Source organism: Camelina sativa, chromosome 20 (genome assembly GCF_030686135.1).
Source record: "Camelina sativa cultivar CO46 ecotype springtype chromosome 20, ASM3068613v1".
NCBI classification, from domain to species: domain Eukaryota; kingdom Viridiplantae; phylum Streptophyta; class Magnoliopsida; order Brassicales; family Brassicaceae; genus Camelina; species Camelina sativa.
This window is the reverse complement of record NC_141899.1, coordinates 4,181,885-4,208,641: the sequence shown is the minus strand read 5'-3', so window position 1 is coordinate 4,208,641 and position 26,757 is coordinate 4,181,885. Positions and strand designations below refer to the sequence as shown.

Here is a 26,757-nt window from a genome sequence, read left to right as displayed (position 1 = left end):
AACAGTTGCAAATATACGCCGGCGAATTATATGGAAGGTATACAATCAATCAGACATTGGATATGCAGTTAAAAGACTAATAACACTAGGAGTTTATAACCTGTGCCAGCTAATTGAAGCTTTTATAAGAGTTGTCACATAATAGCAAGCTCTACAAGCAGAAACAGAGAACTAACAAAATCAATGAACTGATTAAAGAAACATGACATGTGAACAAAGAAACAAATGAAGATACTTGATTTTGTGATTAAAGTCATTTAAATCTTCTAGAGGGATTTTTTTTTTTTTTTTAAAAAGGACTTTTACAAGCTATACAATTCCACATTGTGATGTTTGTTTTGAAAAGCTAACTACTGAATACCATTTTTCCAGCCAGATAAATTGGGTTTTCGATGACAATTTTCTACGCTTGGTTACATCTTCTAGTCGGTTCTCTTGGGACCTGCAGCAGTAGGCTCTTGGTTAATAATCATTTGATTCTTAGTTCTCTAGTACAGAGAGACTACAACTCTGTCTTGATGAACAAAAAATGGATAAACACTAAGATTTTGGCCTTACCCTCAGACAACGTGTGAAACCCCACTGAAGAAGGAAGGGTACCTGCCAAATGAAACCAGCTAGTGAATGATCATTTTGTGAGGGGATAGTAAGAGGCTAAAACGAAAACATAGATCGACAAAGCAGGGGGATAAGAACCAAACTGATTTATGTTTTATTTATTCACAACAGATCTAAAAACAAAAGAAAAAAACCAAAACCTAAGGATGATGAACTCTGCTCTCTCATGCCCTAAGGCTCCCAAGAAACCCAATACCAAAGACTCCCTTTGAATCGATACTTAATACTCATCAAAGACCAATTAATATGTCCACAAACAGTCATAGTTAGTAAAGCTGATGTAGCATTAGGCAATATCATAAATATTCTTTACGAGGACTTATCATCATAGGACGGCAATGTGTCTTTCGACACTGAATGATACTCAAAAAGTGTTTATTGAGAAGGAATCAATCAAGAACAAAGAACATAAGCATCAGCTCAAGAACTCAATTCAACCATTAAGCACAAAGAAAGTTCACTAGTGTTATCAAACAATCTGAAACTTTTACAAAATCCAACAACCTGAAAACTGAATAGCCGCTACAAGCTACAACTCGGTATAGGAGTTTACGAACTAGTGAACAAGTATGAATGTATGATCCAGCAAACTAACATATTCAGATCGTTTCTAATTTGGTGGAACTAAAAGCAAACATTTCCAAAATCATCATAAGCAAACACAATCAGCGATCACAAAACCCCAACCCTAATCGCAAATATCAGATCGGAAGCAAAATCCACCAGCTGTTGAAATTTGAAATAGCACCGTAGTTGAGATTTCGAACCTAGTGGGATGTACGATGTATCTTCAGTGAAATTTACCTCTCTGAGGTCGACGATCAGTAGCTAATCTGTAAATCCAGTAACCCTGCGAGAACCCCAAGAGGAAATCACTTTAAAACATACTAAAAAAGAGAGAAATCAAAATAAAAGAGACGAGAAGAAGTACCAATGCGATGACATGAGCTGCGGCGAGGAAAATAACCAAAGCTGGCACTAGATCCAGAAACCAAGGTCGCAAGTGCTGATCCTTGGCCATGAAATACGAACTTGTTCTTGATCTCAAAAACGGATCCGTTCCGTAGACGAGAAGCAGCAAACTACGGGGAGTATGTATGATCTATGTGTGCCAGCAGCACCGTCGACTCACACACTCTTCTCCGATCGCAAAGCTGCTGTTTGGCAGTAGGAGTAGACTTATCCCCCCCCTACTCCAGTCAAGTTGAAACAATAATAAGGCCCATTATTAGCCCAATTTCCCAATAATTAAAAAAAGGTAACATTTATACATCTGGACTGGTGAAGGACCCACGTGATACTACTACTCCACTTGCTTTACGTGACACGTGTCAGCTACTTTACATCTTTTGACTTGTGGTTCTTTCTATTTTTAGCATACAAATTGCCGGAATATGCTCTCTTCTCTTAACGTCGATCACCTGTTTTCTTCTTTTTCTCTCCAATCATCCTCACTTCTCTCTCCTTTCTAATTTTTTTTCATGGAATTTTCACGTAATTGCTGATATTACGATCAATTTCTGTGTTTTGGAAAATTTTCTGGGGGAAATTATGGGATATCTAGACTTGGCGTTGTCGTATTCTAACCAAACGCAGACTGTTGAAGCTCCAGCGAGCGGTGGTGGTCTCAGGTCATTTACCTTAACTCGATTTTTTAATCTTAAATTTCTTTCCTGTTGCGTATGAATATGATATCACTTGAACCAATAAAAGTTAATTATGATTGGATTTGATTATTTGTGGTTTCACTTTGTTCGATTCTTATTGGTTCATTCTGTTTATTTATGATATGTGACTTTTTTGTTTTGTTTTGGTATGTTAAATGTTTTATTGTGGTTTTGTCACATGACAATGACATGATTCAATTTTCAGCCAGAATGGAAAATTTAGCTATGGATATGCAAGCTCTGCTGGGAAGAGATCATCTATGGAAGACTTTTTTGAGACCAGGATCGACGGTGTCAATGGAGAAATCGTTGGTCTCTTTGGTGTTTTTGATGGTATTCTTCCCTCTTCTTAACAAGAACTTATACAGTACTCTAAAAAAAACTAGAATTATCACATTTAGCATAGCTTATGAATTCTAATGGTTCACTTGTGCCATGTACCTTGACCTTAAGCTTGGTTTTTATGCTAATTAACCTCGAGTTCTCGCTGTTACGGTAGCTTATAGTTTATGATTGACATTAGAGAACAGGAAACCAATAATGTTACTTACTGTTTTCCTAGGCCATGGTGGAGCCAGAGCAGCTGAGTACGTGAAGCGTCATCTATTCAGTAATCTGATCAACCACCCCAAGTTTATCTCTGACACCAAATCAGCTATAAGTACTGTCAGAAAAACCTGATCAAAGTTATTTTAAGACAATTTGTTCTAGATGCAACACTCTGAATTGACAATGAATTTGCTTTAATGTTTACAGCTGATGCCTATAACCATACTGACTCTGAACTTCTAAAGTCGGAAAATAGTCACAATAGAGATGCTGGTTCGACTGCATCTACAGCTATTCTTGTTGGTGATCGTTTACTTGTTGCAAATGTTGGTGATTCAAGAGCTGTTATCAGCAGAGGCGGGAATGGTAATTTTCAAGGAGATCCATGATGACTTATCTTTTCATTGTTGGTATATGTCATTTGTAACTTTAAGGAGTCAATATCATCCTATGACACCGCCATTACCATGTAGTATCCTGATAGATAATGCCTTTTTTCCTAAACCTGTCCTTGATATAAGTGTTTATGTGTGTTTTCAGCCATTGCTGTGTCAAGGGACCATAAACCTGACCAAAGTGATGAGCGTGAAAGGATTGAGAATGCTGGTGGATTTGTGATGTGGGCAGGTAAGTAACAAGCAACAATTGTTTTTCTGCATCATGCTTTTCTCAACACATTGTCCTAAATGTTGTTTTGTGTGTTACGTTCATTAATTGAAAAGGAACTTGGAGGGTTGGAGGAGTTCTTGCAGTTTCTCGTGCTTTTGGTGATAGGCTTCTAAAGCAATATGTTGTTGCTGATCCAGAAATCCAGGTATTTTTCATCCCTTTTAAAAGAATTGTATATGATTTTTCTGACCCCTTATGTTCTCAAACTGAAAATTTTGCTCCAACCCTTTTGTCACTGAATACAGGAAGAAAAGATTGATGATTCTCTTGAGTTTTTGATCCTAGCAAGCGACGGACTGTGGGATGTTTTCTCTAACGAGGTCTCGTGAAATCAATAGCTTCTTTTTATCATCTTCCACTTTCCTACACCAAATACTTTATTAGATAATCTTTAACCATATCTTGCAGGACGCAGTTGCAATGGCTAAGGAAGTTGAAGACCCAGAGGATTCAGCGAAGAAACTTGTGAGAGAAGCATTAAAGAAAGGAAGTGCAGACAACATCACATGTGTGGTCGTTCAATTCCTGGAGAACAAGACAGCTTCATCAAGCCATGTCAGCTCCTCCTCGTCCAATCAAATGCCACCACTTGGAGACCTCGCTATTTCATCCAACGAAGCTAACCAAGTCCAGATCGATTCAAAGAACATCAGCTCAAATCACAAACCAGTCTCTGCAAGCAGCAGCTTCACCGATGAAGTGAGCGGTAATAGTTTGGGGAATAAACCAAAGAATTCAGTGAATCAAAAACCGGTCGCAGAAAGTAGCTCAACCATGGAGTGACCCTGAAGAGGAAATCAGTGACCGAAAAGGTCAGTTGTGTTCCCTCTATTCATTAGGAACTAAAGACACTGTCTTTTGCAACGTTCTCACTTTCATGATGGAAGTTCCATCAAAAGACAGCAAACAAACTTACAGACCGTTGACTGCGTTTGCTTTTAGGATTGAAAAATGTACTTAATATGAATATATTTAAGTTAAAGAATAGGTTTGTATGTGTGTGTGTATAAATACATACATCTATATGTAGTTGTTTATGTATAATTTTTTTTTTTAAAATTAAGAACATGATAGTTATATTATATTCAAACAGAAAAAGAAAATACTCTGATCTTGTAACCAAGCCGACCATATCCCACATCTACGAAATTTAAAGGCCATAGAGTGCAACTGTACTCTGATTTTGATTGCATTTACCTTGTCCTCCAATGTTTCTTTCTGCTCAAGTCACTGTCTCTTCCGCCTCTTACTTGTTACTCTGTTAGGTTTATAGTTCAAAAAAATCGACCACAGTCGCGATCATTGTATACTTACCAGACTATAGTGGTCCATACAATAGATAACCCCCTTGCCCAGTCTTCTTGTGATCAGTGTTCAAGAAAGTGCTAGGCGGTATCTGGGCGGTGACCCAGCGCCTAGCGCCTAGAACGCCTAATCGGGGCCTAGGCGGTTTTTAGGCGGTTTAGGCGTTTACAACATAAAACATTATATATATAAAATTATGTACAAATATATGTTAGAAAAATAAAAAAAAATTATAAATTATAAACAAAATTAACAAAAATACATTTATTTAAGTTATATTAACAACATATAAACATTTATAATTACGTATACAAATATAAAACTTAATAATTTAAATCTATGTAGTTAAAAATCAAAAATAAATATTAAAATTAAATTAATGTAATTTTAAGCGGTTTAGGCGGTCATCTAGGCGTCTACTGTACTGCAAAAACAGTAGATTGATTTTAGGCGGTCATCTAGGCCACATCTACGGTTTAGGCGGTCATCTAAGCGGTTTAGGCGGACCTGATTGATTTTCACACCAAAAACAAAAACAATAGTTTGAAAAATTTGCCTGTTATAGTTTCTGTTTTGGAATGTAAGCCCAATTAACTTCGGCCCAGCTTAATATCCAATAAAAATCGCGTCGCGCGGCTCTCGTGGTAAAGTACTAAAGTCGGATCCTCGGGTCAGGGGTCAACGTGGCACCTCCTTAAGAGGCGACGTGTTCTCAGTTGTAGCGCTCTTTCCGACGTTTTGCTCTGTTAATTTTGGCCGTGAACTCCCATCGCCATCGGACTCTCTCCTCTTACAATTTTGTAATTCTGTTCGCTCATCTCTGCGTCGAATTGCTTTTTTTCTCCCCTGCTCCGATTCGAAAATGAGGACAATCGTATCGCGTTTGATTCGTTACAAATCGTCTCTTTCCCAGTCTCGGTGAGTGGTCTCTTCACCGCTCTTTTCGTAACTCTGATCGCACCTTAATCGTCTTCTAGGCGTCGATTCGTAGATTCTTGGAAAGTTCTATAAAATTTGGAAGCCTTCTAAGCATCTGTGTCGGTAGAGTATTTGAGTGGAATGCGCATTTGTTTTGGTAATATCTTATAGCTGGGTTGGTGCCATGTTCTAGATTCTTAAACATTAGGTGATCTGGTTGTAATTCATGATTGGTATAGTAGTTGCAATAGAGTTAAATTTAGATACTTGACTGATGCTTTTTTGGGTTATGTTGCATTAGGTTCGTTTCTGCCTCCAATGGTGGGAGGTATCTCTCTACAGACTCTAACAAAGTTGATGAGCCCTTCAATGTGGAAGAAGCTGAGACTGTACATGTGCCTCCCCCTCCAACCGAGAAGGTATGAGTTTTTTTGGGGGATCTTACACTGTGATTAGCTGTTAAGATGCGATGGTGTTCATGAAGGTTGAACTTGTATTTTTGGTATTGTCAGCTGCTTGTTTTGGGTGGAAATGGTTTTGTTGGATCACACGTCTGTAAGGAAGCTTTAGATCGTGGCTTATCTGTCTCTAGCCTTAGCAGGTATCTGATCGTTTTAATAAATCTGTTCTATGTTAGATGTTGATTTACTGGTTTGTATTTAAACCTTTTCTATGGGGTTTAGATCAGGTAGGCCGTCTTCACAAGAGTCCTGGGCGACCAGAGTAACATGGCATCAAGGTATTTGTTGTTAACTCTTCAACATGTTTGTAGGAAGTTGATACTTTTTTTTTCCTGTGTGGTCATTTTCTTTTTTATATTTCTCTTTTGTTTCCAGGAAACCTTGTATCATCTGATTTATTGAAGGATGCTCTTGAGGGGGTGACTTCTGTGGTACGTTTTTTCTTCCCTCCGTTTTCAGGAATACATGTAGAGATTTGATGACTAGTGCAAATTTTTAACTTATTGAACCAGTGCCGCTCTTGTAGATTGTACATTATTGAAAAGTAATTCGGAATGAATCATTGCAGATTTCTTGTGTTGGTGGTTTTGGTTCAAACTCATATATGTATAAGATTAACGGGACTGCAAACATCAATGCAATTAGGGCTGCCTCAGAGAAAGGTATGAGTTCTTTTAGTTTGCATTGACCAGGGCTTTATAAATGCTTACTTTGAATTCTTTTAGATAGCCATGTATGAGATGTCAGATAGACACTGAGCGACCATAGGATACTGAAAACCCAGTTTTACGAAATTAACTATAGTTGATTGTAGGGATAAGTGGAGCATGGAAGCACAAGTTATATGAATTAGTCTGCTACAACTTTAGAAACCATGTCTTCCTACAACATTATTGGATTAGCAAGAGTTTACTGGCTTTTAATTGTGTTCCTTTTGTTGATCAGGTGTTAAAAGATTTGTCTATATTTCTGCTGCGGATTTTGGATTAGCCAACTACTTGCTGAGAGGATACTATGAGGGAAAGGTGATCATATACTTTTTAAACTACTGCTATTGCATAGCCCTTTTGGTTAGTATATGCTGTCTTAAGATTTTTTCATTTCATCCTTACAGCGAGCTGCTGAGACCGAGCTGCTCACAAGATTTGCATATGGAGGTATAGCTTTCATGTTACATCTACGAAACTCTCTCTGAAACTTATCCATTTCTTACATTTCAAGTTTTGCCGTTTTGGTGAATGTTGTGCAGGTATAATCTTGCGACCTGGTTTTATATATGGAACTCGCAGTGTTGGAAACATGAAGATCCCATTGGGAGTATTTGGTTCACCCATGGAAATGGTAAGTGAATCCCCTCGTTATTGCAATGCCTCTCAAGATTGCCTCTTTTTTAATTCATAATGCTTATGGCTTTTTTTTTGTAGGTTCTCCAACAAGCAAAACCCCTGAACCAGCTTCCGTTAGTCGGACCTTTGTTCACACCTCCGGTGAATGTTGAATCGGTTGCAAAAGTCGCGGTTAGAGCTGCCACGGATCCGGTGTTCCCTCCCGGGATTGTGGATGTCCATGGAATACAGCGTTACAGTCAACAGAAATCGAGATAAGTCTTGTTTTGAAAAACTTGAGTATGCTGTCTGTCGTTTTGTAGAGTTTGGCTGCTTTACTCTGTTGAATTTCAATGGTGGAAACGACAATGTTTTCTCGTTTCTCTCGCCATATATTTCCCACAAATAAATAAAGAAGACACGCTTTTTATTTTATTTATTAAACTGTACATCTCTAAGAGAGGAAACTACTTGGTAGCTCTCCAAAACTTTTTTTCCCTACACACTATATACACAACACAATCACTAAACCTACTAAACACCAAACTCTCAAGTTTTAATGCAAATACTGTTGTAAACACTCTCTCAGTTTTTGCAACGTTACAGGTTTTGAAATAAAAGAGTCCATACCATTTGCATAACATTCTTCTGAACTCTCTGCTAACGTATTTGCCGTCATCTGCACATTCCACAACCCATTTTACTCTTCAGTTTTTTCAAGTTATGTATTAGAGAACACTGTGTGTTTGATGTAATTCGAAGAAGTGCTTACCGCGATTATAGGCAGCCGGTTTGTGGATCGCACACAAACTTGCTCATTCTCCAATATCTCTTTATCTACTCCGGCTTCTATAGCAGCATTCCAGTTCCCAGATTCTTCATATGAACGGATCAGTCTTGTAGCTTTTAAACCATCCAAAACCGGCATGCACACATCCTGTGAACCCATTTTTAATTATAAGCTTTTCAAATTAAGTGAATTCGAAAAACAGAAGCCTTTGGATCTTAAAGAATTGACATACCATGAGTACCAAATCGTAGCTAGAGCGATTAATCGCGTTTATGGCTTCAACTCCATTATTAGCAATATCCATGGTATGGCCTAACTGTTTCATCATCGACTTTGCAACCATGATGTTGATCTTATTATCTTCAACAAGCAAAATCTTTGGCTTTGATGGTTCTGTGAGATTTGTCTCGGCCTTTTCCTCTTCCCTTTGAGATGAAACTGTCAGCTCTGATTCCATTTCTAAAGTTCCACCTTCTGAGCTAGCCTGTGAACTGCTACAAGATTCAGATTCTTTAGAGAAACATCGACCATTTCCATTCTCATATTGGTGAGCTGATTCAGGACAATGACCAGAACTCGTTTCGAGTTTGGTTTCATCCACGTAGCCACCGTTTTCAACCTGAACCATCTCGCTTTGTCCAGTGTTGTTAGAATGATCAGCGACAAAGCCATTGATAAGCTTAATAGGACTAGTAGTGAGCATGACTTTATGAGGTAAGAAGCCATTGCCAATGACCGGTCCGCCATTAGAATATATAGATCCTAGAAGCGGCTTAAACTGGAAATATCCTTCGGTTGTGTCGTCTGGTTCGGATTGATGATCCGTCATATCAGAGAACTCATCTTGATCATCAGAATAATCATCTGATGTTGCAACTTTATAGGGTAATATGAATGTGAACGTTGAACCTTCGTTGACCCTGCTTGTCACAGTGAGTTGACCTCCCATTAACTCAACCTGTATAACAGATAGAGAAAGATTAGAAGAACAGAGTTCTTTAAATTCTTGTCTTATGTTGTGAAATCTTAAGAATAGTTACCAGCTGTTTACAAATGGCAAGTCCGAGACCAGTTCCACCATATTTGCGGGCATGATCAGCGCTTGCTTGCATATACTTCTTGAACAAACAAGGTAAAGCGTTTTCTGCACAAGAACACCAAAACGTGGACTGCGTTAATAAATATATAGCCCTGTAGGCGTTTCTTGCTTTCAGTATTGTTAAAGAGTTCGTTTGTGAGAATTGCTTTCTTGCCTGGAATTCCAATTCCAGTGTCATAGACGTCGCAGCGAATCCAAACCGAAGTCTCAGTTAAACCATTATCTACTTCAGCGTCTGCGTTCAATGCGTTATCTCTCGCAAAGGATGGTTCTGATATGACTTGGAGCTTGATCCCCACATGTCCATCATGTGTAAATTTAATAGCGTTGCTGCAGAACGTTTGAACAATCAGGAACCAAAACTTGTCATCATGCAAATTATAATTCAGGATTTATGTAAGAACCTTATCAAATTGGTGAGAATCTGCCGAATCCTTAGAACATCTCCAACTACCTGAACATAGAAGGCAAAAAAGTTAAGATCACCAAAGACTCTGCCACGTTAACTCTTTCAGAAATGGGATTCTTAGTGTAATGAACCGAACCTCAATAGGAACATCATCTGTAATGTTTCCTTCTAATGTCAAAGATTTCTTCAGTGATGCTGCAGCTGTCTGAAGCACGTGCTTCACCACTTCTCTTGGTCGAAACTTTGTAGCTTCTAGTTTCATCACACCTAAAAAAAGAACACACACAGACTCAAATGATCTGACAAATGATCGATCACACCAGAAAATCAAAACTTTGAAATTAACAGTATATTCTACCTGATTCAACCTTGGAGAGATCAAGAATGTCGTTAATAAGCTGAAGCACCAAATCTCCAGAGGAGATCATGACATTCAACAACTGTCTTTGCTCTTTATCTAGTTTTGTAGTTGAAAGTATCTCAGCCATTCCCACCACTCCTGACAATGGTGATCTTATCTCATGAGACATCGTCGCTAGCATTTGCTTTGCTCTCATTGTCTCCTCTGCCAAACAAAAAAAAACACAACACTTAAATATGGTTTTCACATGAATCTTTTTGACACTTGATCATTCTGCTCAAACAGACCAGTAATGTGAATGGTCTTGTTCAGTTCTGACTCCATCGCCTTTCTCACAGCGTTATCTTCTCTAAGTTTAGCCATTTTTTCCCTTTTCACTACCTGTAACACGAGAAGATAATGTGAGGATGTCAAAATAAGAACATAGAGTTGGTTCAATAATAAAGTTAACCCACCTGATCAGTAACTTCCATTCCCATGTAATTGATACCAATCTTCTCGCCAGCTTTGTTGTAAACAGGCTCGACGTAAATCAAAAACGTCTTTGATCCGAATAAGTCTGTAGTAAATGTGATCTCTCTCTTTGAAGCTTTTCCTTTCTCAAGAACTTCTCTCTTGAAATCTTCAGATTCTTTAACTCCACCTCCGTGGAATATCTCAACGTCTGTTTTTCCCAAAATGTCCTGAAATTAGTAAAGAAACAAAGTTTTGATTCAAGCACATATCCTCAGGAGAGTGATCAAGAATCCAACAGAACAAACAGTTTTGTTTCTAACCTGTTCTCGCAAACTAGGATACTTGTTGTAGATGAACAAGTAGCGTAGATCTTTATCCTGAAACCCATAAGTAACAAAGAATCAGAGAAAACATTCATTAGTCAAAAAACACAAGATCACAAAATCATGTTTTACTTACCTGATGGCCCATAACAATAGGTGCATTCTGAAGTATGAAATGCAAGAAACCTTCAGCTCTATTAAGATTCTGAGTTAGTTCTTGTACCGGCGCTGCGTGACTCTCCATAGTCTTTAAACTCTCATGCAGCTTCTCGACCAATCTCCTTTCTCTCTCGGTACTCGCTTCGAGCATTTTCTCCAAACTTAGCGCCTTCTGTTTCCAATAAGCAACCGTGTCAAACTCCTCGTCAATCTCGATCCTTTTGCTATCAACCAAGGCATCTCGTTTCTTCTGCCTAAACTTGCGGAACAGATCACTGGTCTCATCTAAAACGGGAACATTCTCAGGCTCGTTGCTCTCAAACTTGTAATCTTCAATGATCTTGAGCTCTTTGGCCTCTGCTTCTTCTCTCTGTCTATTGAGAATCTTAAGCTCTTCTCTTAACAGCCGGACAGCGTTGTCTTGCATATACTCCCATTGTTTCACTAGGTTGGTCAGCTGAGATGTGCCTTGATGAGTCGAGTTCAGTAGGTCTGGTAACCGTGTCAAATCCGCAATGGTTGGTTTCTCTTCGATGGTAACTTCTTTCAACGTGTCTAAATCTCCGGCAGGTTTCTCAACGTTGAACTGTTTGTCAGCTTCGGTTCCAACATCTTCGGGCCACATAGAAGACAAGACTTCGACATCCATTTCCTCAATCTGATCAGTCTCCATCTCACAGACCATTTATCAAAGTTTCTCTTCATACAACACAAGAAACAACACTAATGGACCACACAAAAACAGAATTTTTTGCCTTTTTAATCAGAATCTTTGATCAGACCTGTAATAAATTTCACATTTCAAAACACAGAGATTAAGAGTCAAATCCATCACCATCCAGAAGAATCTTTGATCCGTAAATGTGAAAAAAAAAAAATTCGAATTTTGCAAAAAGGGACCACCATAACTAGTATGTGTGGACCAATTAGGATTAAACATTAGCGGGAAACTTCAAATAATGATTAAAACAAAGAGGAGAGAGCTTTGAAAAGCTGAATTTGCATAGCCCCCAAAGTTTTTTTTTTTGTTTGGATCAGTTTCTTTAATTAGATTGAAATATGAACAAACTACATACATAACTTGGATTATAAAAAAAAGTTAATGAACACAAACAAAAGAGATATGATCGATCGGTAAACAGTTTAGAGAAGAAAAACAAACAAACAAAAGATATAATTAGATTACATGTATAAACAAATACATGACAATGAGGGGATCATGAAACCTCTCTCAAAAGAGTCAATGGTGGAAACTGAAAGAAATGTTTTAAAACGGAAGACGAAAGAAAAGAAATGAGCCAGCTGGAGGAAAGAAACAAATGAAAGGGGCTGAGATAGAGATAGAGATCAGAAGGTTTACCTTGTACGACTCTGGTCACCGGAAAATCAAGAAGAATGGGAGAAGAAGAAGATAAAAAAAGAGAGAGGGGGAAGTGAGGGTAGATCTGAAGAAGAAGAGTCGTGGTCGTCGGGAGTAGAGTAAATAAACTCCAAATGAGCGTTGGGAAGAGATTAACCAATAGAAGAAAGAGAGAGAGAAGAGAGAGGAGCATGTGAATTGTGAAAGATAGGTATTTTTAGTTTTACTACTACTAGGGGAGAAGAAGAGAGAGCAATGAAACAAAATAAACAAAAAAAAAAAACTTTGTGAAAGAGAGAGAGAGAGAGGAGCATGTGCATCCTCATGAGACAGAGAGGTCAATGTATATAATATTCATCTCTCTCTCTCTCTCTTTCTCTCAACCTTTCACTTCGGAGTATTCTAATGGCGACTCTCTCTCTCTCTCTCTCTTTCTTTCTTTATCTCTCATCTTCTCTCTGTATGTGTGCACGTTTGTTTTCTTTCTCAGACCGAATCCGAGTTTAGTCCGAATGACACAGACGTTGACACGTTTCCCCTCCTTTTTTTTTTTGTTGTTGTTGTTGTTTCTCATAAATATTCATTAACAGGTCACAGCTCTGACTCTCTCCTTTCCAGTTTTGTTCTGCCTTTTCTTTTACGTCTTTTTCTACCTCACTGAGTTGACGACGGCGGCGCGTTTACGTCACTCTCCGAGTATAATAAGGATCATGACACCTTCTTCTTCTTTTTATATTAAACTTTGTATCATCACTTCTGTTACAAGAAGTGGCGTCAATTGTCAAACCGTCTTAGGTTTGGATTTTGTTCATTGCTCTCACGATACTCATTAATTTAGTAATTTGGACAATTCTTTGACTAAAACTAAACCCTTTCGATTGTCTTGAAGTCTTTGTCTTACCACTGACTTCAATTTTGTCAGCCAACTAATAAAGTTAGTTACTACTCCTATTGTTAGATTTTCAAAACAGAGCAATTCCTTCTTATACCTCAAGCATTTAATGTTGAATTATATACACAACAACAACAATAAAAACAACACAATATACATTCGAAAAATGATACTACTATATCAGATCATATACTGTGTGTTAATGTGTGTTTGTATATAATGTAGACGCTGTTAGAAAAAAATGACGGATGATTAATTAATTATTTAGATGATCCGATTTAATGAAAATAACGAACAAAAGAATTATTATTTCCTAGTTGTCAATAATTAACGAATGAATGATTTGTTTCTTTTTAATTGCCTTTAATTTACTACTCTTTCTTTAAAAAGAAAAGAAAAGAAAAAAAATAATACTAATAATAAAGATTTATAATCATCATGTGTAGTTCTTTTTATATATATAGTCTATAGAATGTCAAATTCGACGAAAGTAGACAAATATTCGAATTGGGTCGGGGACATAATTCATGTTTCTCATGAATATCAAAAGCACATGTTACCTCAACAATGTATTATTATCTCTGAAATATAATATTTCTTCTACTAATCACCTCCCCAAATCTTAAACTATATTCTACGGTTCAGTTTCAGTTGGAAGGTATGTATATGTTACAATTATTTGAATCTTCCACACACACATACAAAAGAAACGAAATTATAAAGAAGAATAAATAAGACCCGATCAATGGAGCGGACCAACAACTGTATTGGGCACAAAATTAGTTGTCGAACTCAAAATTCTCATTTCTATAATAATAATAAATTTACTATATTATAAAAAAAAAAAAAAATTAGCAACTAGAAGTAGTACACAACAATAATCAAAAGGTTCTTTTATTAAAAAAAAAAAAAATTAAAATAATTAAGAAAACAGCTAAGCCATTTTGATCGATGCTTATTAACCCCCGGAATCTGAACGGCGCTCGGAGGCCCCTTTTTGTCCCGTCCCCCTCGTTAATTTACCATTTATATGACATGTGCGAGCCACATGTACCACGTCATCCTAAATTGACACGTGGAACTATCATTGACCAACACGTGGTGTAACCATTTTCAAACATGTTTCTTCTGTTTGCTCTCCTCTCTCCCTCGCGCCAAAAATAAAAAAAATATTGGACGGTGGTGTGGAGATATTAATTGGATGGGGACACTAATCCTTAAATAGCGGATTTGTTTATTACTACTACTAGTAGTATTAAATTAATCTCTCTCTACTTATTTTTATTCAAGTCTCGATTAAAGCAGGACCATACTTTTCAGCTTTCTCTTCCTAATTATCCCTTACTTTTTATATCATAATACATTATAAATGTGTGTGTAAAGCTGGATTTGACATAGTATTATTAGTATTAGACTACTATTATGAACGACTTAATTGGTGCCATATATAATAATAGTTTAAATATAGAAATAATTTTTTCCGAGAGGAAAATGTCATCCGTGAATCTATTGGAGTAGCATACAAAATTATTACGATGAATATTTTTTATAAGATGACATGATGGTGTATTAGTAGTGGCTAGACCATAATTTTCGGGTATGTCAATTGTTTCATATTAACACTTGGATTAGTATTACCTTTTATGTCCATTATTAAATAAAAAAGGATTAAAGTAAAATTCAATAATTTATCTTGTATAGGGGGCCCATGTCAGAGTTCTTTAGGTTTATTTTTCTGACAACGAACTTTTCAGTGTCTTAATCATATGTTTCCCAATAATAATAAATCACTCAGGCAGATAGATCTAAAGTAAATCTGCAATGTACTGGTTTTTTTTTGGTTCTTGTATAAACAAAAGTGTACACTCTTCTTATGTACGTACAACAATGATCCTAAGTTCGGCCATAATCTAGAGCAAAATTTGAGTTGATGTTTGTTTGTGTCATTAGTTTGATTATACATATATTATTATTGAGAATAGTCTCATTGAAAAATACAAAAAAATAGTTTGCCAATTACAATCTCATTTGAACTATACAGCTAGAATAATTGAAACAACGAAAATACTCTTCACCTATCAAGAACTATCTACGACAAATTTCAATATTATATGTTCTAGGAACATAATCTCTTAAATTGTGATATGAAATATCCATGGGGGAACAAGATAAAAAATCAGTGGTGACTCTACTATAAAGTTTTTGCATGGATGGTTTTTGTGAAAAGATAATTCAAAGTGGGTAACACAACTCCGGGATTCCTTACTATCAACCGTAATTTCATATGCTGTAACACATACTTTTTCTTTTATTTTATTTACAAAATTACTTCAACTAGGATCTTTTAAAATAGCTAATGGTGGACCAACATTAGAAATGTATATCTCTTAACTCGCTCTCTTATTGAACTGAACCTATTGTGGATAAGTTTAGTTTATCACTTTTGACTTTCATTTGCGTAAATTCACGAAGAATATGAATGAACCATGTTACAAGCCATAGAGAACAAAACTTTATATATCTGTTTCTGTTTCGAGCATGAACAATTTCCAATCAGTAATAGTCTAACTCTAATCGATAAAGCACTATTTTAACATTTTGGATGAAGGATCACAATCAGACATCATACAACGAAGCAGCAAGTGAAATAGAAAAATTCATGAGACACAGCTTCAGCTTTTAGCACGGACTCCTCTACTGAAATATTTGCTCAATTTCGCCTGGCAGGTTTATCACAATCTCTGCGTATGCTGCAATGAACAAAAAGATAGACACACCGTAAAACAAAAACAAAAAAAACATCACTCAAAACACATCGGTGTAAAGTAGATATACCTTCAGGTAGTGATTGGATTCGTAAAGCATCCTCGGCAAAAAAAAATCGCACAGGAACTGTTTGATTTCCAGGGCTTGTACACTGTCTCTTCGACTGACGATGCATTGGCCAAGCTAGAACTCTCACTTTTGTCGGCAGTTCACTCAGAAGATCTCCATATCTCAGGCTCACCATCACCTTGCTTCAATGCAGAATGTTTTTTTAAAGATAAAATTAAAAAAGCTATAACAACAGAATCATATGGATCCATGAAATTGCTCACCATTCACAATCATCTACGGAAAATTCAATCATGTGGTAAGGAAGACTGTTATAAAGCTCACTGATCTGATTTCCATAGAGCTCGTTCATAAGCCGGACCTACAATAAAATAAGGAGAAGCATCCTGGTTAACCTGTATAATTTACGAGTTTCCTAACGCTTTTAATGCATATTTCACCAACGTTGGTTATAACAACACAACAAGCATACTCACACCAGATTATCTGGTTCAGTCTTTCATTTTCATTCTAAAATAAATCCATCTAAAAATTATTTAATATCCTAATCTAACAAGGTTGATGATACATTATTGCTGAAATTCTCTTACTTTGTGTTAACAGGTCACATGATTTTAGTACCAATTTCATTTCTATCTAGAGATCATATTGATGCGTTTTTACTGAGAAAACAAAAAAAAAAATCAAAGAAGAAGCCAACAGGTTAAAAATTTAAGAGGAATGAACCAAAAGAACAAATTAAAAGGCCAATCTGACAAGCACAATCTAGATTGTTGACAAACCTGTTCCTTCCTTTCCACATATGCTTGCAGAAGATCCCCAACATTATCGATGAATTTCTGACATCCAAAAATTTTAAACGAGAAAAATATAAGAAACAAAGAAGGGGGAAAACTGAAGATCGGGTGCAACAACGTCTAAGCAAGTTGAATCTCGATAATAGATCCAATAACCATGCTTACCTTAGCATTCGAACAAAGAAGATCATTTTCCAAGTCATGTAGTGGCAAAAAGAAAGGAATTGTGTGCTCAAGTACAATCATCTTCTCCAAAAACGACTTGGTCTCAAGCACACAGTGGTAAACCTCGTAAGTTTCTCCTGTATAAAAAAATGATTAAATTATCATATACAGGAAGGGTAAAAAGGTTAGGAAAAGTCCCAATGTCTTCATTTACATAGAAATATGGAGACGAAACAGCTAACTCTCTTACAGTAGAAGGTAAGAAACTTCTGTAGAAAAACTCGTTATGATGACTGCCAATAACTTTTGTAAACCAAAAAAAAACACTTAGAACTTGTTGAAAAATGCCAATTCTAGTTTAAAATACCTGCAAGCGATATTACATACTGTATTCCAATTCTCGCTCCCTCGAGGCAACATATCAACTGTTTGATAAAAAAATCAAATATATAAGCAAAAGAGGATAGGGTATCAATCCAAAGTGAGAGGTCACTCCAAACTTAAGATTAGCCTGGTGTCAGCGAAAACTATAAATCAGGAAAGATTATAGCAACCACAAAATTTGGGGAAAGACAACAATCAACACTCTCCAACAAATTTATACAAGTATACTTGGTTTGATTAGTTCTATCATATAGGCAAACATTGCATCAGGCCAAGATGAGTGCGCAAAACTATAGGTTTACTTGGACTATCCAGAGCTTTCTACTGCCATATGGTTTTATGATGTGGCTTTTAGTATATCTTCTTTAGGGGGTATCCTGAAAAATCATGGTAAAATCTGTGCTATCTAGACAAACAGACCTTGGGTACAATCAAATTCAACTTTCTACAGAAGAATTTTGTAAGAATGAAAGACCTGTGAAGTACCTTATTTCCTACTCTGTAAGTAACTCGCTCTTCAGGATGAGAAACTAGTGCATAACCGGCATTACCGTTATCTGCCTTTCTGTCGGCCTCCATATGCACCTACACAGTTCATGTTCAAGTTCAGGAAAGAGTCAATAAGATCAACAAATGAAAAGAAAAAAGCTGGCACAACAGATTTCATAACACAAAGAAAATAAAACACTTTTCATCAGAACGACATAATTGATCTAGATCTGCCCATATTAAAGTGTCTACAAAGCCCTCAACCAGATACCAAGGTCTGGAACACCTCTTTTTAAAGTACACACAATGATGATGAATGCCATACCCGTTCCCTTAACGTGGCCAAGAAACCATCATTCCAATCTTCCCCATCTAAGCACACTTCTGCACAGGAGAGGAGACAATACCGCATTTGATTAAAATAGATACATGGATGAGCGTATACTTATGAAACAAAAAAAATACAGCCATGCAGATGACTGATCCAATTCTGCAAATCAGCTATCCATACCCACCCTGACTTTGGGATGCCCGTGCGGCTTCAAATTCTTTGTTCAAGCGATCAAATATTGTCTTATCAGAGTCCCTAAAAATGAATGATTACCAAATACAAAGTTAACAAATAAAAAAATATCGAGAAGTGAAGTATACAGCTCAGAAGCGTATTTCCTACCTAGCAAGACGGTTTGTCAATTCTCGATGCCTCTCGAGAAGACTTGAGACTAGAAAAAGAGCAAAGAAATTGACTAATCATCACCAAAACTTTTAGACAAAAAAAAAAAGGATCTGAACCACAACAAAAGCTGTAACTCACATCTTGCTCGTGTTGCATCCAGTCGGATATCTTGGTCCACCGAAACAATCTAATTGCAACAAACGCAAATGTTACCTTTTCAAGGTAAAAAATTGAAAAAGGGGAAACAAAACAGGGAAGGGGAAGGGTGTGTTGTTTACCATTTCTCCCATCTTTGCTTTCAGAGAAGTCCCAGTTGACCAAGCTCCTGCCAAAAAGCAGAGAAGTTGATTATCAATCTCTACACCAAATTTTCTATTTGCATACGAAATTTATCAGTAAGAACCACACTGCATACAAGAACCATATAAAAGTCAAAAACGAAGGTGACAAGACTCCCCAAATCTGATTTTTTTTTTTTTTTTGTTAGAGTCTATTAATAAAAGAAATAGCAACAACATAAACACGAGTGAGAAGCAAAACCCTAAAGCGGCCAAATCAACAAGGAGTTATTATTACTTGAGAAATCGAACCGGCAGCGAAATCACGATTTCAGCTCAGATATATACACACGGAAACGAAATTTAACAGAAACGAGGCTGAATTAGATACTCTATCATGCCTCTAATCAAAAGATATTGTTTCATGGATTTACAGCAAATTTGGCGCAGCATCCCCAAACATAAAACGAAGAGTAATTACTCCAAAACCAAAACAAATATAAAAAGGAACGAATAAAATACTCACCGACGGCAGCGAGTAGAAATAACAAGTGAGATTGGCGGCGGGAGACTGTTTAAGCAGCGGCGGATAGTGTGTACGGACGTCGGAAATTTTGATTTCGCCCGGAGAGATCGTAAAATCTCAACCGCGAAATAAGAGAGGAGAAAATCAGGAAAATAAGAATCAATTTATTTGATTTCGTTTTCTAGCGAGCGATATAACCGGGTTTGGTTATGCCGTTAGAGTGATAAAATACTCCGGTCTAATGTCGAAACCACATATCCCAAAACTAGCAAATTAGATTTGAATCTGATTCATCATGTCGTTTAAAGGCGAAATAGTTGGGTCTTATAAAAGCCCATTAAGAAAAATCTTATCCAATAGCAAAGTCCATAAGCGAAACTTCCTTTGATATGGCGAGCGCCGTCATCTCCGCTGCGTTTCGATTCCCGTTCGTTACCCGCCGACTCTCTAATACGGCGCCGCGAATTAGGTTTTGTCATTCCACGATCCGGTCTTCTCATTCAACGATCCGGTTTGCTCATCACCGAAGAAGATTCACAACGGCTTCTTCTTCATCTATGAGCCAACAACAGACTGGAGACATCGTCGATGCATCCAGCAACGACGAGAACTCGGCGAAGAATCCCGACGACGTCGTGGTGCAGTACGTGGTACTCCGAAGAGATCTAATCGATTCGTGGCCACTCGGGAGCGTGGTAACACAGGGATGCCACGCGTCTGTAGCGGCGATCTGGTCGTTCAAAGACGATCCGATTACTCTTCAGTATTGCGATCCGCAGCACATTGATTCTATGCACAAGGTTGGTTACTCCGTGTGAAACGCTAATATTAGAATTTTGTGACGGAATCAATGGTGGATTAATCAAACGCGTTTTTAAAATTGTTGGTGGTTAGGTTACGTTGGAGGTTAAAGGTGAAACACAGATGATGAATTTGTCAGAGAAGTTGAAATTAGGAGGAATCTCTCATAAGCTATGGATGGAGCAGCCTGAGAATATTCCGACTTGTATCGCCACGAAGCCTTATCCCAAATCTCAAGTCTCTTCTTTCTTCAAGAAGCTCAAGCTTTGCAAGTGATCACTCTTTGTTCTCCTAAATCCCAATTTCTTAAAAATCTCATTTTCTTCATAATTATGATTCATACATATATACTGAGAAAATTATAGAACAGTAGACATGTTCTTTTGTTCTGTTACAAACGTTTACAAACACGATACACAAAACAAGTAAGAAATTTGGGTATTTACAAAAGTAGAAATGATCTCTTCGGAGGAAGTGGAAGGTTTTTTTTTTGTGTGGTGGGTTTCAGCCATGGACGACGAGGCGTTTACCGCAAGTGGAACAGAGATGGCGACGTTTGTTTTTATTAGAGAGAGGAACGAAACAGAATCTCCATTGGCTATTAACGTCAACCACTTGAACCGCTCCGCCGCAATACGGACACGCTCCAGGAGCTGCGTACCTTCCGATCACCCTCTCGTCTTGATCGCACACAAACACCAAACACATCCTTCTTCTTTTTCTTGCTGTTTCTTCCCTTCTAGACAAAGCCAAATTATGGAATCGTTGTTTCCGCGTGAATAAAGGTTTGAGCGTGGATGATATTTATAAACATATAAGCCTCCACGGAATTTAGGATATTTGTTTCCGCGTTATAAAAAAGGTTGCAAGTTTCGAAATTTAGGAGTTCCAGAAAAATATATAGCTTAATCTAGAAGCAATTTTGGATTAGGAGAACTGAAAAAGTCAAAACTCACGTCATCGTTGAATATAAATATATTGGGCTTTAAAATTAAAGCCTAAGGCCCAAATTTGCGACGATAAGTGATAATTGGTTCGACCCGGCAATGTCAGTAAAACTGGACTAATCGATCGTTATCGCGCGATTCAGATTCTCTGACTGACGTTATCCATCAATGGCGGATGGGTAGCTTCCTTCTTCCCGTCTCCTTTGAAGATGATGTATCGGGTTTTAGCTATTTCTAATCTATTCACTCCTCTCCCTTCACTTAAATCCTCCTCCTTTGTTCCGACGCGACGGTGTTATCCTCGCAGAGCTACTCCTTACTCCAAGCGTATCAATCTCAAGCCTCTCACCTCTCGCATCGTGCTACTCACGCGCCGTCATCAGCTTGGCCAGATCGTGGAGGAGGTTGAAGCTGCTAAGAAACGTTATGGGAGGCTTAACACAATCGTTATGAACTCAGTTCTCGAAGCTTGCGTTCACTGTGAAAATATCGATTTAGCTCTTCAGATGTTTCATGAGATGGCGGAACCTGGTGGAATTGGAGTCGACTCTATTAGTTACGCCACTATCTTGAAGGTGGTTTTATTGGTTCTTTCATCTAATTTTGAATTTTGATTTCGTGTAATTTGATTTTGGAATCGTTTGTTTTGGTGAAGGGATTGGGGAAAGCTCGGAGGATTGACGAAGCGTTCCAAATGCTAGAGTCTATAGAGCAAGGAACTGCTGCTGGGAATCCCAAGTTGTCATCATCTCTTATCTATGGTCTGCTTGACGCTCTGATCAATGCTGGTAAGACTCTCAAGCTGTAAAATTTTATAGGCTTCAGCTAGTCTTGTCTACGTAATCTTGGTGTTAGTGAATTGGAAATATCATGGGTTGAAGCTGATTCAAAAACACTTGATATTGCTCTAGTGCAGGAGATTTACGTCGTGCTAATGGTCTGCTTGCAAGATATGATATTTTGCTTCTAGAGCATGGAACCCCGTCAGTTCTCATTTATAACTTGTTGATGAAGGTATTTCTTTACGCATAGTTGCATTTAGGCTCAGAGGGAGCATCGTCATTGGTGTGTATGTCTTCTTTCTTTTGCCTTAGGATTTTTTCTTGTTATATATATTTCAGGGCTATGTCAACTCAGAATCTCCACAAGCTGCAATAAGTTTGCTAGATGAAATGATACGCCTTAGATTGGAGCCTGATAGGTTTACCTACAATACTTTGATCCATGCCTGCATCAAGTGTGGTGATTTGGATGTGGCTATGAAGTTTTTCAAGAATATGAAGGTCACACATGTGTATTTAAAAAGGCCAGTTTTATACTCCCAAGTGTTACTCAGTAGTAGTACTGGGGTAGAGCTTGGCTCATGTTAATCATGATGTCTTGGTTTTGAATTCAATTCAGGAGAAAGCAGAGGAATATTACGACGATTTTCTTCAGCCAGATGTTGTAACATACACCACTTTGGTGAAGGTGAGCCACCAATCTGTGGATCTCTTTACATATGCTTAGTACTCTTTTTTTTTTCTTTTTCTTCTCTATGCTTTATCAAGTTCTGCTTTTGCTGATGATTTCTACTTGTTAGGGATTTGGGGATGCGAAGGATCTGTTATCACTGCAGGAAATATATTTGGAAATGAAATTGTGTGAAAATGTATTCATTGACCGAACTGCTTTTACAGCAGTAGTTGATGCTATGCTAAAGTGTGGTTCAACTAGCGGTATGTTACAATGATTGCTGTTACATTATTGCTGTTTTCATCATCCTTGGAGTATTTCCTTAGGGTCTTTATTGAATATGTTCACAGGGGCCCTTTGTGTGTTTGGTGAGATATTAAAGAGAAGTGGAGCTAATGAAGTCTTGCGGCCAAAACCTCACTTGTACCTGTCTATGATGCGAGCGTTTGCTGCCCAAGGGGATTATGGAATGGTGAGAAATCTGTATCTTCGCTTGTGGCCGGATTCCTCAGGAATAATCTCCAAGGCGGTTCAACAAGAAGCTGATAATCTTCTGATGGAAGCAGCTCTCAATGCTGGCCAGGTATTCAAGAATTAGATAAACTCTCTGGTTTTGCGCCTTCAAGTGAATGGAAAGTCTTTTTGTTTTATCCTTTATATGGTGTCTATCTCTCTCTGATGATACCTGCTACTCTGGTACTGATTCTGGGTCCTTAATTTATTGTCTGGACTATTTTTCAGCTCGAGGAGGCCCTAGGGATTCTCTCTAGTATCGTTAGAAGGTGGAAGGAAATACCTTGGACGACTAGTGGAGGCATGGTATGATGTGAAAAGTTATTTGCAGACGTTAGATATATGTTTTGGTAGACGGTTATGTCCGATGAAACCTTAGTTGGGTGGTTTTTGTTCAACCGCAGGCTGCTGTCCGCCTAGAAACATTGTTGGGGTTTTCCAAGTCTATATTGCGTCCACATCTACTTAGAAAGGTATAGATAAACTATTTCCGACACTCTCTATTCTTACAAATGATCTACTTAGTAAGGTATAGTCGTATAGATTAACCATTTCCCACACTCTATTCTTAGAAATGGGGGTTCGCTGTGCTTTCCTCAACAAACAGCGAAGATTTTGGTAATTAATAACATATATTGACTCAGGTGATACCAAGTGAACCAATAGAAAGCATTATGATTCAATTTGAAGCCACTCGGCCTCTGCTAGGCACTCTGCAATTGAAGAATGTTGTCATGCGGTTTTTCAAGGAGGAAGTTGTACCAATTGTAGATGACTGGGGAAGCTGCATAGGCCTTTTGCATCGGGAGGATTGCAACAAGGTGAGTTCAACTACATCTTGTTCTGCTTCAGAACCTGTTGACATAAAAAAAATAATGATAATTGATAGATTTTGAACCTTTAATTATTCTCTCGTAGCTTGATGCGCCATTGGTCTCAATGATGAGAAGTCCACCCACATGTGTGAGTACAACAACATCAATTGGGCGTGTGGTAGATCTCGTTTTGGAGAAGAAACTGAAGATGGTAATAGTTGTTCAATGCGGAAATCTTAGTGGGAGCGGTTATAGCTCAAAGACAGTAGGAGCATTTACAAGAGCACAATTGTATCGGCTATTTGAACAAGAACAAAAGCTGCTTTAGTAGATGTAAGTTATATAATATTGCTTCTTATAAGAGTTAGTTCTTTCAAATTGTTAGATTGTCACGATTTTGCATATGTAAGTCTCTTCGGTTAAAGAAAAAACAACGAAGCTGATGAGTAGTTCATGTTCACAGGCAAAAACCATATAATTCATAGTCCAACATTGATACTAGACGAAAACAAGAAAAAAAAAAGTATAGCAAGAAACAATAAAAAAACACTGACAAAAGAAAGCTAATAATAAGATGCAGTTGCTATGTTTGCATGTGATATGATGCAGATGTAGATCACTTAGATGCAGCAGTTTCATAGTCAATAACGGTTTGAAAGGCTCCAGCAAGAGCCAAGACCTTGTTCTTCTTCGAGTTCTCCTGCATCTTACTTGCTATTACATCGTTGTAGGCAGTTGGAGATTCCTTCTTTCCTTGCACCACTTCCTTCTTTGTTCCTTCCTCTGCTACTTCTTCTACTTGAGCCTCTGTTTCTGTTGTTTCTTCTTTCGATTTGCTGCTTTCGCTCTCTTCTTCTTTAACTTCTGGTTCTTCCTGTTCCTCTTCCTTACTTTCTTCGATGTTCGCAGCTTCTTTTATATCTGTACTAGTAGCAACTGTCTCGATGTTCTTCTCCTCATCAACTTTCTCTTTAATTTCATCCTCGTCTTCGCCTTTTTCTTCTTGGGTGCTCTCTGGCTCTTTCAGCTCCTCTGTTTGTTCTTCGGTTTTCTCATTGATCAGTTCTTCTTTTTCTTCTTCTGTGGAGGCAGCCACTGGACTGGTCTCCTTCTCTTCACCGGCTTCATCTGGTTGTGCAAGCTGATCTTTGTCTTCCTCTTTTGTTTCGTCTTTGAGGTCAGAAGTGTCTACATTGGTCTCCACCTTGACAATCTCCTGTTCGTCCTCATGAGCAGGCGCACGAGGCGACGATTCCGGGGTAACCTCTTTACTCACAGATTTCTTTGGAACATTCTCAGAACCTTCCTTTTTGCTCTGAGAAGAACAGCTACCGTTTAGTCCGCTCTTCTTTACCCCAGAAGATCCTCTTGTAGCCACAGGAGGCGATTTGACCGTACTGCTTCCTCTGAGACCGCCTCTGCTGCTTCCATGGAAAGATGTAGAACGCAGACCAGTGACAGGCTTCTCTCTTGGAACCGCGGGTCTTTCCCGTGGGTGTGCTGCAGCAGAGGTATGGAGAGATTTGTGGGGTGCTGAAGTTGACGGAGAAGTCAAAGAGGAAGGAGGACGATCAAAGGATCGTCTACGAAGAAGCTTCTGATTGTCTTCGACAGCGTTGTTGTTCTTCCTCAAGAACTTGACCGGGTCAGGTCTCGAGCTGATTGTTGGTTTCAGGTAATTGGGCAAAGGCTTCTCGATTGTTTTCCGATCAGATCCATCAGCGTTAGCTTCAGGTTCTGATGATGAGACCGGCTTTGGCTTTCTGCCTAGAGATCTTGATCTGGTGAGGTTTTTGTTGTCCGGTTTCGTTTTCGTTGTACTAGACGTCGTTGCCATTATCAAAAAAAATCAAATAACGACCTGAGACGCTACCTATAACAACGTACGATCAGAAGAAGAAAAAATATTACAGATCATTTCAGAAGAGTTCTCAAATAAGTAGCCAGCCTTAAACGATTTATAAGAATATTATTAACTCAAAACATGAATTACTATGAGAAGAAGAAGATGAATGAATGAATACCTTGAGATCAAAGAAGATGAATTGCTTTTGAATATAGGAGAAAAGGCGTGTATATCAAGGAACGTAATCTCCAAAGTTTTGTGGTTGAAAATTAGGGTTTACTAATTTATTTTTGGAACTCTGTTTTTGTAAACGGAGCTTAAATCTCGCATTTCTTAGGTGGTGGTGGAGATCATGAATCCTCCATCTGTTTATTTGTTCCTAAACAAAATAATACCCAAATTTATAAGTTATAACGATTTCGACCGTTTTGGAGAAACCGTGGCCTTTTGTTTAAGCTAGCTTTTTTCTTTTGTGTGTGTGTTGTTAAAGTACATGTTCTTACAATTAATTAGATGGTAATACATGTCTAAACTTAATTATTATCTTTTTTTGTTTTCTTATAAAAATATTAGCTAATTGTGTAAGGTCAGAAAAAAAAAGGGAGCTAATTGTATTGTTTATTCTTCTATATAATGCTTTACATATATATATTTTTTTTTGTTAAAGGATATAATGCTTTACATATTCAATGGAAAAATATATTATTCCTAATTTAGTATAACAATAGATAACAGTCATATTTTTTCAACAACCCACACATTAGATTAAAAGACTACTCTGTGATTTGTTGCCCAAAAAACAGAATTAACCATTTTTATTTATTTGTTTGTTTGTTGATTATCAATAATAAAATGATATAATAGGTATT

The 26,757-nt window shown here is 37.7% G+C and overlaps 7 protein-coding genes and 2 pseudogenes across 11 annotated transcripts; 4 read left to right on the top strand and 5 right to left on the bottom strand.

Moving 5' to 3' along the window:
* Positions 1-172: 172 nt before the first annotated feature.
* On the bottom strand, positions 173-1,853 carry LOC104769283 (uncharacterized). 2 transcript variants are annotated; one of them, XR_015593090.1, is made up of 4 exons: positions 1,550-1,789; positions 1,386-1,468; positions 559-600; positions 173-442 (listed from the first exon to the last, which is right to left on the bottom strand). XR_015593090.1 is itself a non-coding variant. In XM_087505364.1 (4 exons), exons 1-4 carry the CDS (start codon positions 1,637-1,639, stop codon positions 423-425), a joined length of 198 nt encoding a protein of 65 aa, XP_087361490.1. In that variant the 5' UTR covers positions 1,640-1,853; the 3' UTR covers positions 173-422. The 2 variants fall into 2 exon arrangements, 1 of the variants encoding a protein (XP_087361490.1); XM_087505364.1 differs by having other exon boundaries at positions 1,423-1,468; positions 1,550-1,853.
* A 148-nt stretch (positions 1,854-2,001) lies between these two features.
* Positions 2,002-4,498, top strand: LOC104769282 (putative protein phosphatase 2C 69; annotated as a pseudogene). Its single transcript, XR_015593088.1, has 8 exons — positions 2,002-2,249; positions 2,491-2,618; positions 2,848-2,946; positions 3,042-3,200; positions 3,375-3,461; positions 3,557-3,648; positions 3,749-3,823; positions 3,912-4,498. The product of XR_015593088.1 is annotated as a putative protein phosphatase 2C 69 (transcript).
* Positions 4,499-5,456: 958 nt separating this feature from the next.
* On the top strand, positions 5,457-7,947 carry LOC104769280 (uncharacterized protein At1g32220, chloroplastic). The gene is made up of 10 exons (XM_010493448.3): positions 5,457-5,726; positions 6,028-6,145; positions 6,239-6,327; positions 6,410-6,465; positions 6,563-6,618; positions 6,756-6,849; positions 7,133-7,212; positions 7,302-7,344; positions 7,437-7,528; positions 7,612-7,947. Exons 1-10 carry the CDS (start codon positions 5,671-5,673, stop codon positions 7,789-7,791), a joined length of 864 nt encoding a protein of 287 aa, XP_010491750.1. The 5' UTR covers positions 5,457-5,670; the 3' UTR covers positions 7,792-7,947.
* Positions 7,923-12,703, bottom strand: LOC104769281 (histidine kinase 5-like; annotated as a pseudogene). The gene is made up of 12 exons (XR_015593087.1): positions 12,470-12,703; positions 11,087-11,891; positions 10,948-11,004; positions 10,627-10,854; positions 10,459-10,552; positions 10,169-10,375; positions 9,947-10,077; positions 9,806-9,855; positions 9,343-9,731; positions 8,535-9,260; positions 8,285-8,449; positions 7,923-8,191 (listed from the first exon to the last, which is right to left on the bottom strand). The product of XR_015593087.1 is annotated as a histidine kinase 5-like (transcript).
* A 3,157-nt stretch (positions 12,704-15,860) lies between these two features.
* Positions 15,861-20,308, bottom strand: LOC104769277 (uncharacterized). Its single transcript, XM_010493444.3, has 13 exons — positions 19,512-20,308; positions 18,986-19,032; positions 18,846-18,894; positions 18,705-18,753; positions 18,547-18,617; positions 18,357-18,415; positions 18,029-18,127; positions 17,526-17,583; positions 17,159-17,295; positions 16,979-17,035; positions 16,460-16,557; positions 16,197-16,378; positions 15,861-16,111 (listed from the first exon to the last, which is right to left on the bottom strand). The coding sequence occupies exons 2-13, from the start codon at positions 18,995-18,997 to the stop codon at positions 16,056-16,058; spliced, it is 927 nt and encodes a 308-aa protein (XP_010491746.1). The 5' UTR covers positions 18,998-19,032; positions 19,512-20,308; the 3' UTR covers positions 15,861-16,055.
* Positions 19,901-20,762, top strand: LOC104769278 (uncharacterized). The gene is made up of 2 exons (XM_010493445.3): positions 19,901-20,311; positions 20,406-20,762. Exons 1-2 carry the CDS (start codon positions 19,901-19,903, stop codon positions 20,586-20,588), a joined length of 594 nt encoding a protein of 197 aa, XP_010491747.1. The 3' UTR covers positions 20,589-20,762.
* On the bottom strand, positions 20,615-21,020 carry LOC104769279 (uncharacterized). The gene has a single exon (XM_010493446.3). It carries the CDS (start codon positions 21,018-21,020, stop codon positions 20,817-20,819), a length of 204 nt encoding a protein of 67 aa, XP_010491748.1. The 3' UTR covers positions 20,615-20,816.
* A 292-nt stretch (positions 21,021-21,312) lies between these two features.
* LOC104769275 (pentatricopeptide repeat-containing protein At5g10690) lies at positions 21,313-24,502 on the top strand. 2 transcript variants are annotated; one of them, XM_010493443.3, is made up of 11 exons: positions 21,313-21,834; positions 21,915-22,047; positions 22,176-22,273; positions 22,381-22,542; positions 22,661-22,729; positions 22,842-22,977; positions 23,065-23,297; positions 23,456-23,533; positions 23,632-23,700; positions 23,872-24,048; positions 24,146-24,502. In XM_010493443.3, the coding sequence occupies exons 1-11, from the start codon at positions 21,469-21,471 to the stop codon at positions 24,368-24,370; spliced, it is 1,746 nt and encodes a 581-aa protein (XP_010491745.2). In that variant the 5' UTR covers positions 21,313-21,468; the 3' UTR covers positions 24,371-24,502. The 2 variants fall into 2 exon arrangements, with proteins under 2 accessions (XP_010491745.2, XP_087360635.1); XM_087504509.1 differs by having other exon boundaries at positions 21,350-21,834; positions 22,171-22,273.
* Positions 24,499-26,355, bottom strand: LOC104769274 (uncharacterized). The gene is made up of 2 exons (XM_010493442.3): positions 26,067-26,355; positions 24,499-25,915 (listed from the first exon to the last, which is right to left on the bottom strand). Exon 2 carries the CDS (start codon positions 25,877-25,879, stop codon positions 24,659-24,661), a length of 1,221 nt encoding a protein of 406 aa, XP_010491744.2. The 5' UTR covers positions 25,880-25,915; positions 26,067-26,355; the 3' UTR covers positions 24,499-24,658.
* Between the last annotated feature and the right edge of the window lie 402 nt (positions 26,356-26,757).

What these genes read in the sequence shown, in the direction of transcription:
- LOC104769283 (XM_087505364.1), bottom strand. Translation starts at nt 1,639, where the DNA reads ATGGCCAAGGATCAGCACTTGCGACCTTGGTTTCTGGATCTAGTGCCA. An exon ending in CAGCTCATGTCATCGCATTG is followed by an intron (nt 1,469 to 1,549) that starts GTACTTCTTCTC and finishes GGGTTCTCGCAG; the next exon opens with GGTTACTGGATTTACAGATT. An exon ending in GTTTCACACGTTGTCTGAGG is followed by an intron (nt 443 to 558) that starts GTAAGGCCAAAA and finishes CTACTGCTGCAG; the next exon opens with GTCCCAAGAGAACCGACTAG.
- LOC104769280 (XM_010493448.3), top strand. Translation starts at nt 5,671, where the DNA reads ATGAGGACAATCGTATCGCGTTTGATTCGTTACAAATCGTCTCTTTCC. An exon ending in CTCCCCCTCCAACCGAGAAG is followed by an intron (nt 6,146 to 6,238) that starts GTATGAGTTTTT and finishes TGGTATTGTCAG; the next exon opens with CTGCTTGTTTTGGGTGGAAA. An exon ending in CAGAGTAACATGGCATCAAG is followed by an intron (nt 6,466 to 6,562) that starts GTATTTGTTGTT and finishes TTTTGTTTCCAG; the next exon opens with GAAACCTTGTATCATCTGAT.
- LOC104769277 (XM_010493444.3), bottom strand. An exon ending in TTCTTTGTTCGAATGCTAAG is followed by an intron (nt 17,036 to 17,158) that starts GTAAGCATGGTT and finishes TTTGGATGTCAG; the next exon opens with AAATTCATCGATAATGTTGG. An exon ending in TCCGTAGATGATTGTGAATG is followed by an intron (nt 16,379 to 16,459) that starts GTGAGCAATTTC and finishes TCTGCATTGAAG; the next exon opens with CAAGGTGATGGTGAGCCTGA.
- LOC104769278 (XM_010493445.3), top strand. Translation starts at nt 19,901, where the DNA reads ATGGCGAGCGCCGTCATCTCCGCTGCGTTTCGATTCCCGTTCGTTACC. An exon ending in ACATTGATTCTATGCACAAG is followed by an intron (nt 20,312 to 20,405) that starts GTTGGTTACTCC and finishes GTTGGTGGTTAG; the next exon opens with GTTACGTTGGAGGTTAAAGG.
- LOC104769279 (XM_010493446.3), bottom strand. Translation starts at nt 21,020, where the DNA reads ATGTGTTTGGTGTTTGTGTGCGATCAAGACGAGAGGGTGATCGGAAGG.
- LOC104769275 (XM_010493443.3), top strand. Translation starts at nt 21,469, where the DNA reads ATGATGTATCGGGTTTTAGCTATTTCTAATCTATTCACTCCTCTCCCT. An exon ending in GTTACGCCACTATCTTGAAG is followed by an intron (nt 21,835 to 21,914) that starts GTGGTTTTATTG and finishes GTTTTGGTGAAG; the next exon opens with GGATTGGGGAAAGCTCGGAG. An exon ending in CAGCTCTCAATGCTGGCCAG is followed by an intron (nt 23,298 to 23,455) that starts GTATTCAAGAAT and finishes ACTATTTTTCAG; the next exon opens with CTCGAGGAGGCCCTAGGGAT.
- LOC104769274 (XM_010493442.3), bottom strand. Translation starts at nt 25,879, where the DNA reads ATGGCAACGACGTCTAGTACAACGAAAACGAAACCGGACAACAAAAAC.